This window comes from Astatotilapia calliptera, chromosome 6, assembly GCF_964374335.1.
Source record: "Astatotilapia calliptera chromosome 6, fAstCal68.1, whole genome shotgun sequence".
NCBI lineage: Eukaryota > Metazoa > Chordata > Actinopteri > Cichliformes > Cichlidae > Astatotilapia > Astatotilapia calliptera.
The window spans coordinates 1919047-1928052 of NC_137427.1; the positions used below are offsets into that span (position 1 = coordinate 1919047).

A 9006-nucleotide genomic window follows, 5' to 3' on the forward strand; every position below is an offset into this window, starting at 1 on the left:
CCTCTGAGCCCCTGTGCAGCTAGTGTACCAGATGCATATGCAGTAAGTTAGAACACTCTCAATGGTGGCTCTGTAGAAGGACACCAGCAGTCTCTGTGTGATGTTATTCCTCCTGAGAATTCTCAGGAAGTACAGTCTCTGTTGGGCCTTTTTCAGCAGCTCGGAGGTGTTCACACTCCAGGAAAGGTTCTCCTCTATATTGACTCCCAGGAAGCGGAAGCTTGCCACCCTTTCTACACAGTCCCCATTTATGAATAGTGGTTGGATCTCTGCCTTTTTCCTTCTGAAGTCTATTATGAGTTCTTTGGTTTTTGAAGTGTTGAGGAGGAGGTTATTGGCCTTACACCATGACGTCAGCTGCTCCACCTCGTCTCTGTACGTAGACTCGTCTCCCTTGGAAATGAGCCCCACCACTGTGGTGTCATCTGCAAATTTCACAAAGATGTTGCTGTGGTGGCGAGGAGTGCAGTCGTGTGTGTAGAGAGAGTAGAGCAGTGGACTGAGCACACAGCCCTGGGGTGAGCCAGTGCTGAGACTCAGGGCTGAGGATGTGTGATGGCCAACTCTGACTCTCTGTCTACGGCCCGAGAGGAAGCTATTGATCCACATGCAGGTGCTGCCTGGAAGCCCCAGGTCTTGTAGCTTGGCCACCAGTTTGTGTGGAAGGATGGTGTTAAAAGCTGAGCAGTAATCCACGAAGAGCATCCGCACATAGCTACCATGCTCTTCCAGGTGAGTTGATGCAGCATGGAGTGCTGTGGCTACAGCGTCTTCCGTGGATCGGTTTGCTCTGTAGGCAAACTGGTGTGGATCCAGGCTGCGGGGCAGGGCTGCTGTGATGTGTCTGCGGACCAGCTTCTCAAAGCATTTCATTACCACTGGGGTGAGTGCCACCGGTCTGTAGTCATTCAGGCCGGTGATGTGGGGCTTCTTAGGCAAGGGGACTATGGTGGAGGACTTCAGGCAGAGTGGGACAGTCGCCTGTGCGAGGGATTTGTTGAAAATCCTGGTGAAGATCCCAGCCAGCTGTCCTGCACAATCCCTCAATATTCGACCTGGCACACCATCAGGACCCACCGCCTTCCTCGGGTTAACAGCCTGCAGCATGCGCCTCACCTCGTGCTCTTCCAGGGTGAGGGTGGTGCTGCTATGGGTGGCGTGTTGCTGCTGTGGCTCCAATACCTCCGGTACCCTGGTCTCAAAGCGGGCAAAGAAGATATTCAGCTCCTCTGCCAGCTCCAGGTCACCGTCCGCAGCTCCGAGATTGATCTTATAGTTGGTTAGGTGCTGGATGCCTTGCCACACCTGCCGGCTGGTATTACTCTTCAAATGGTCCTCGATCCTCCTCCTATAGTCCCCCTTTGCCTCTCTGATGCCTCTCTTCAGGTTGGATCGGGCTGTGGTGTAGTAATCCCTGTTGCCAGACCTGAACGCAATGTTCCTCTCCTTCAGCAGCTGCCTGACCTCCCGGGTCATCCAGGGCTTTTGGTTGGGATAAGCCCGGATCCGTTTGACTGCTGTAACAGTGTCTATGCAGTGTTTTATATAGCAGAGGACACCGTCTGTGAACATTTCCAAGTCCTGATGTTCAAAGATATCCCAGTTAGTCCTGTCAAAACAGTCCTGCAGCTGCTGAGAGGCACCCTCTGGCCATATGGTAATATTCTTTGTGATGGTAAGAGCAGTTTTCTTGAGGGGGGCATATGCAGGGATTAGAAACAGTGACAAGTGGTCAGACTGACCCAGATGTGGCAAAGGTCTGGCCCTGTAGCCCATTTTGATGTTGGAATAAACTTTGTCCAGAATCAGAAAAAAATCAACTGTGGGAGCAATCATCAGAAAATGGAAGACATACAAGACCACTGATAATCTCCCTCGATCTGGGGCTCCACGCAAGATCTCATCCCGTGGGGTCAAAATGATCATGAGAACGGTGAGCAAAGATCCCAGAACCACACGGGGGGACCTGGTGAATGACCTGCAGAGAGCTGGGACCAAAGTAACAAAGGTCACCATCAGTAACACACTACAACGGCAGGGAATCAAATCCCGCAGTGCCAGACGTGTTCCGCTGCTGAAGCCAGTGCATGTCCAGGCCCGTCTGAAGTTTGCCAGAGAGCACATGGATGATACAGCAGAGGATTGGGAGAATGTCATGTGGTCAGATGAAACCAAAGTAGAACTTTTTGGTATAAACTCAACTCGTCGTGTTTGGAGGAAGAAGAATACTGAGTTGCATCCCAAGAACACCATACCTACTGTGAAGCATGGGGGTGGAAACATCATGCTATGGGGCTGTTTTTCTGCCAAGGGGACAGGACGACTGATCCGTGTTAAGGACAGAATGAATGGGGCCATGTATCGTGAGATTTTGAGCCAAAACCTCCTCCCATCAGTGAGAACTTTGAAGATGAAACGAGGCTGGGTCTTCCAACATGACAATGATCCAAAACACACCGCCCGGGCAACAAAGGAGTGGCTCCGTAAGAAGCATTTGAAAGTCCTGGAGTGGCCTAGCCAGTCTCCAGACCTCAACCCCATAGAAAATCTGTGGCGGGAGTTGAAAGTCCGTGTTGCTCGGCGACACCCCCAAAATCACTGCTCTCGAGAAGATCTGCATGGAGGAATGGGCCAAAATACCAGCTACTGTGTGTGCAAACCTGGTAAAGACCTATAGTAAACGTTTGACCTCTGTTATTGCCAACAAAGGTTATGTTACAAAGTATTGAGTTGTATTTTTGTTATTGACCAAATACTTATTTTCCACCCTGATTTACGAATAAATTCTTTACAAATCCTACCATGTGGATTCATGGATTTCTTTTTCACATTCTGTCTCTCACAGTTGAAGTGTACCTCTGGTGCAAATTACTGACCTCTGTCATCATTTTAGGAGGGGGAACTTGCACAATCGGTGGCTGACTAAATACTTTTTGCCCCACTGTATCCTGAAACACAAGTCTCTGTTTGTGTGTCTTCCTCCTCTTACACCCATGGCTTAAAGACATGTTCAAATAAGGGCATGAAGCCATTCAGAGGGTTTGGCCATCACCAGCCTGCCCTCTATAAAAATGTCTTCTCCTTGTAGCTGCATCCACTGCAGCAGCATCTCGTCCTGAACAGAGCCTCCAGCATCCCTCAGACCTTTCTCCACCACTGCAGGTAACAAAGGTTTAAACTGGCACAATATTGATTAGAATTCAGAATAAACCACGGAGAGAATTTTTTTTTCCCATCATCTCAAAGTGATGAGTAAATTTAACAACAGTAAACATAGAAAACAGACAGACAGTTTTTTTTTTCAGAGTCATTCTAGAGTAAAACAAAAGTTCAGTGAAAATCTGCACTGAAAAAATGTTCAGACTAAGACCAAACTCATGTCTGTGAAACTGAGCCTAAAACTCTCATTTAGTCCTGACATCCTGCAGACTGTGAAATATTTTTTGTTTTTTGTTACAGACACTTGAATTTTTAGACAAACACCTCCTGAAAGAGAGGAGCTGATAAGCTGGTGAAATACGGTGAGTTTTGGAGAATAGTCTGCAGATATTTGGACACTGTTATATATTCACTCATCTAATTTTTCCATCCTTGTTAAACCCACTCAGATGGCTGGTCCTTACTGGGTTTCTGTAGCCGTCCTTGTTTTGATGACCGTTACAAACGGTGAGACTGTTATTGACCAAAACCAGCTCGCACCAATTGTAGATGACATTCTGAACAGGTGAGTGAACGTTCTGTGAAATACAGAAGAAAAACTGAACATGATGATGATGATGATGTTTACAGCAGCTGTTTTTAACAAACAAACTAGCAAGGTGTGAAAAAGAATACAGAGTAACATGTGGCTAATATGCTATTAAAAGCTGTATCACACTGGACTGTAACACAGATCAGCCTCTGTTTAACTCTGTCCAAACTCTCAGTGAAACAAACCAACACTGTTGTGGTTTCATGTAAATCTTTCCAAGTGAAATCAACATCAAAACTGTGTTTGTATCTTTTGGCAGGTACACACCTAGCTATGGTGCAAACAACCACAGGTCAGTAACAAAGGTCACTTTAATCTGCAGCACAGTACTTACAGTGTGCTTTATAGTAACAGAAGCAAGCTGAGATCATCAGAGCTGCATGTAGAAGCAGAGACTGACAGAACAAATGCATCTTTACAAACTCACTGTCATTGACAATAATAGTCTCTGTTATGTTCTTTAGCTCTGACACGCTGGGTGTTGGTGAGACGAACATGAAACTGTCGTTAACCACAACCTGCCAATGTAACATGCAGACTTTATAGATCAATAAAACAAGTGTTGATTATTGAAGCAGGAGCATAAACACACAAACACAGCCAAAAGCAGTTTGTGTGTAATGGTGAGGTGCAGGTGGTAGAACACTTTATCCCGAACGTCGATTCTGTTCATCTGGTAGAAACGTTTCATCATCATCCAGCTGACTTCTTCAGTGTCAGCTGACTGCAGGTTTCCAACCTTATAAACATCCAGATGAACAGAATCAACTTTTTGTGGATTTCCTTACCTGATGCTTGAGCTGCATGAAGATGTGTTGCTGTTACACTTTCAAAACAACCAAAAGATTTTAATCAATTTTCCAAAAGTCAGAAAAAGACTGATTTCCTGAGCAAAAGGAGACTAAACTCACTTTGGCTGGTTTAATACTCTGGATACTTTTGTCTTCACGTTATAAAGAAAATGTTTTACAGGTGAATATTCTCTGTTTGCTTTGACAGAATTCCCCCCATGTTCAGTGTGGCCGTGAGAGTCCCGTACAATGAACAAACAAACACGTTTGATATGAATGGAGTCACTGATGATGATGGTGAAGTTGTGAGGAAGACGATTCTAGACTGTGACGTATACCAAGGTGACAGAGTGGTGGCAGCCACAGTGCTGAGATGGCCCAATGTTCTAACTCAGTGTCCTAATGCTCGTGTACAGTGGACCGATGTTTTGCGGAAATGTCGTAAGCAGGACATGACATGGAATGATGTTAAGTTGTGTCGTAACATTAACATGCGGAATGGCAGAGCTGATCATGCAGAGTATCGAACCCTGCAGCATGTCAACACTTTGGTCAAATCAGAAAATGATCTGATGGTTTTCTACATCCGTGCCTCCCCATGTGATCAGAGATGTACCAACCAACAAAATCCTCTGAGCATTCTCACTAACATAAAAGAGATAAAGAAGTGGAAGAATTATGTTGTTGTGTTTTCAGATGTATTTAGACCTCGTGATGGTGGGAACATACCTGAGAATAACCTGCGTGAATCACTTAAGAGGCTTGGGAATGCAATCGCAGAAGAAGGGACAAAGGAGGAAGATAAAACGTTAAATGGTCTTCAGCATATATTTCGATGCTACCGGCAGCAAGAAATGAAGTGCTTTAGCTGCGATGACGTTACAGATGGTGATACAGATGGTGTTACAGATCAATGTGTTTCAGATCGTAAGCAACCTGACAGAAAACTATCTGATGTTGGGAAAAGTCAGGAAAGAGGGGAAATACAGAATCAGAGCAAGAATGTTGGGAAAAGTCCGGAAAGAGGGGAAATACAGAATCAGAGCAAGAATGTTGGGAAAAGTCCGGAAAGAGGGGAAATACAGAATCAGTGCAAGAATGTTGGGAAAAGTCCGGAAAGAGGGAAAAGACAGAATCAGAGCAAGAATGTTAGGAAAGGTCAGCAAAGAGGGAAAAAACAGAATCAGAGCAAGAATGTTGGGAAAGGTCAGCAAAGAGGGAAAAGACAGAATCAGAGCAAGAATGTTAGGAAAGGTCAGCAAAGAGGGAAAAGACAGAATCAGAGCAAGAATGTTAGGAAAGGTCAGCAAAGAGGGAAAAGACAGAATCAGAGCAAGAATGTTAGGAAAGGTCAGCAAAGAGGGAAAAGACAGAATCAGAGCAAGAATGTTAGGAAAGGTCAGCAAAGAGGGAAAAGACAGAATCAGAGCAAGAATGTTAGGAAAGGTCAGCAAAGAGGGAAAAGACAGAATCAGAGCAAGAATGTTAGGAAAGGTCAGCAAAGAGGGAAAAGACAGAATCAGAGCAAGAATGTTAGGAAAGGTCAGCAAAGAGGGAAAAGACAGAATCAGAGCAAGAATGTTAGGAAAGGTCAGCAAAGAGGGAAAAGACAGAATCAGAGCAAGAAGAAGCAGAAGGGTAACATCCAGAGAGGAGTGATGAGAGAAAATCATCAGAATTAACCAGAGAGGGAAAAAGAAAAACAGAAAATGTAACCCGTGCTTTGCATCGTTTTCCTGCATCCATGTCTAACTTTTAAATGTGTGTGTTCGTCACAGCAAGATTAACATGTGCTCCTGAAATCACAGCTGCATCGTGCACTCTGGTCATTCTGGTCCACGATACTGTCGGCGCCTCTGATTGTGTGAACTGAAACACAAACAGTGTGTGTAGAGTGTAATCCATTATAGCCTCTGATACTGTCTCTGATTAAAGCTTAATAAACTGCATCAAAACATGTCACAGCTTGGATCTGGTCTGTCCTTCTTTCAAAGCTCGATGTTGTATTTTCTGTTTCTATGATTAAATATGAAGTTTGAGGTAAAGATGCTGCAGGTTTTCTATTCACGGGTCACTCCACAGAAACTCTGTCATACAAACTGTCGGCTCCCAGATTTTAAAGCCAATATGATAACCTCCTCCAGCCAGCGGTGTGGAGATCCAGCCAATTACAATCAAATCACTCAAAAGGATCCTCTGGAAACAGCAGAGTTATTGAAACAGAATCACATGAACACTGAAACATTACAACACACAGAGCAGCAAGCTGAGCAAAGCCCGGGTGTAGAGCCCGATGTCACCTCTGACCCTCCATACCTCCTGCAGCTGCTGATGGGTAACTTCCCCTCCTTGTCATCCAGACAAAAACAACAGATGCAGGTCAGGGGTCGGGCCGGGCGCCATCTTCAGATGGGGCAGCTTTGCTTTGCTTTGCTCTGCCACACAGCCGAAACATGACAGAATGCATGTTTGTAGTGAAGGGCAGATGAAGCTTCATGAAGCACTGAAGCTTTTCATCCAATTGGTTCACCCCAGCACAAAGCTTCTTGAAGCTTCATTTGCTCTAGCAGGACACCTACTGGACGTAAAAATATTAGTTGGCATGAATTTGAAGAGTGTGGCCTTTTGCACACAGCCTGTAAATGTCAACAACAAAAGGAGTGTGTAAAACATGTATATTGTAGTGATGCAGTATACTGTGTATATTTATAGTGGCAGTATGGGAAATGATCGTTTGGAAATGCTTAAAATGGAAACGATCATTTACTGTGAGGTGAGGTGTGGTTGGGGTGTGGACAGTAGTTGTGCTTTTGTAACGTTGAGGTATGGACAGCTACACACTGAGGCTTTGAGCCTCAGTCCTGCCTGTTCACATTTTATTCTGTAAAAACTAAATTTTCACTGCTTTTATGACCTTTTTAGTGGGGAGAACATAGCTGGGATTTAATGATTTAACAAATCTTTTGAATCCTTTGTCCTCCACAATGCTAAATGGCTGGGAGTCCTCAATCACCATGCTAACCAGGTCTTCATCTATTTGAGATTGTTCTCTGAGGAAAGACAATAAAGACAAAGCACAAATATAAATATCACACACGTAACTTATTACAGTTGTATAATATTGTTATATCATTTAGTAACATTACTGCATCCTATATTATCATTGCATTTGATGGCTCACCTGGTCTTGCTCCACAATCGGTGTTCCTCTTATTCTCATGCAAAGCTCTGTAGTGCCTAAGCATGGATGAGGTGTTGTTGTTATATCCCAGCTCCCTGGCACATAGCAAACACTTCACCTTGTACACAAGTAAAGACAGCTTAACATAAATTGTATTGCACCATCAGTATCATGAAAATACATCTTCTGTAGAAATTTACATACCTTGTTGGGCGGAATAAGATCAAAATGTTCCCACACAGGGGAGGACATCCTCCTCTACTTAGCTGGCTCCATTCTCTCCTGACCTTCTCTCCTCACTCTCATAAACCTCCAAACTGTCTCCAAACTCTCACTAACCGCAACTCTCCATCAAACACCCACATTTTGAATGAAGTCTGAGGGGTTTATATCGCTGTCATAGCTCGCGGCAAAGTTCGAACCACTTCATGAACCAGTCACGTGGTACAGCCGGGCAGCGAGGCTTCGGACGTCATCATTTTCAGCTCCTCCCATAAATAAAGCAAGCCTCGATACGCGCATCGCGGAAACGCCCCCTCCATTACTCGACACAAGCTTCGAAGCCTAGATACAGAACGTCACGTCACTACATGTGTGTGCCTGTTAGTGATGGTAAATTTGATTCTTTTTACTGAATCGAGTGTTAATGAGTCACTCACCAAAGTGAATTGGGTGTTTTGAGTCATTTGATTCACTGAGTCAGTTGACCAGAGAGTGCAAAAATTTTACATTTTCACTCAAACTTAATTTGTTTGACTTTTCATGTAAATCCCACTGCTAAGATGAATGATTAAAAACAACAACAACAACAACTATTTTATAGAGAACAAAGAGCAAAAACATTTCTAAAATTAAGCAATTTCTTATCAAAATTGCTTAATAAACATTTATTTTGTTTATTTGTATTTTATTAGTATTTTCCTTAAGTGTGTCAAATATATATTTTCTCATCTAAATGTCCACTGCGTTGTGAGCCAGGGGGCGGTAATGCGCCTTAACATTGGTTGCCAACCAAGAAGAAGAAGAAGCTGTGAGCCAGGAGGGAGGGGGTGAGTGAGTCCTGAGTGATTCGTTCGCTCTTTGATTCAGCACAGTAGCTCAAATGTGCTGTTAGCATGTTAGCAGCACGATGCTACTGTGAACCGAGGAGCTATTTTCTTGATGTGAGTTCAGAGCAGAAATGCTTTTGTTACGAAACTGGCTGTTGTTTTCCCCCCCACAATTTTAATTATAAGCTAGATATATTTCTACTAATGGAATTAGTTTGCTAACAGCAACAGGGA

General features: G+C 44.1%; 1 protein-coding gene and 1 long non-coding RNA gene across 5 annotated transcripts; one reads left to right on the plus strand and one right to left on the minus strand.

Moving 5' to 3' along the window:
- Positions 1–4131: 4131 nt before the first annotated feature.
- Positions 4132–6886, plus strand: LOC145429177 (uncharacterized). Of its 4 annotated transcripts, XM_080302288.1 has the most exons (3): positions 4132–5652; positions 5701–6267; positions 6700–6886. In XM_080302288.1, exons 1-2 carry the CDS (start codon positions 4761–4763, stop codon positions 6222–6224), a joined length of 1416 nt encoding a protein of 471 aa, XP_080158414.1. In that variant the 5' UTR covers positions 4132–4760; the 3' UTR covers positions 6225–6267; positions 6700–6886. The 4 variants fall into 4 exon arrangements, with proteins under 4 accessions (XP_080158414.1, XP_080158413.1, XP_080158416.1 ...); XM_080302287.1 differs by lacking the exon at positions 6700–6886 and having other exon boundaries at positions 4138–5652; positions 5701–6504; XM_080302290.1 differs by lacking the exon at positions 6700–6886 and having other exon boundaries at positions 4138–5604; positions 5749–6504.
- A 520-nt stretch (positions 6887–7406) lies between these two features.
- LOC145429183 (uncharacterized) lies at positions 7407–7846 on the minus strand. The gene is made up of 2 exons (XR_013909403.1): positions 7724–7846; positions 7407–7592 (listed from the first exon to the last, which is right to left on the minus strand). It is a non-coding gene; the product is annotated as an uncharacterized LOC145429183 (long non-coding RNA).
- Between the last annotated feature and the right edge of the window lie 1160 nt (positions 7847–9006).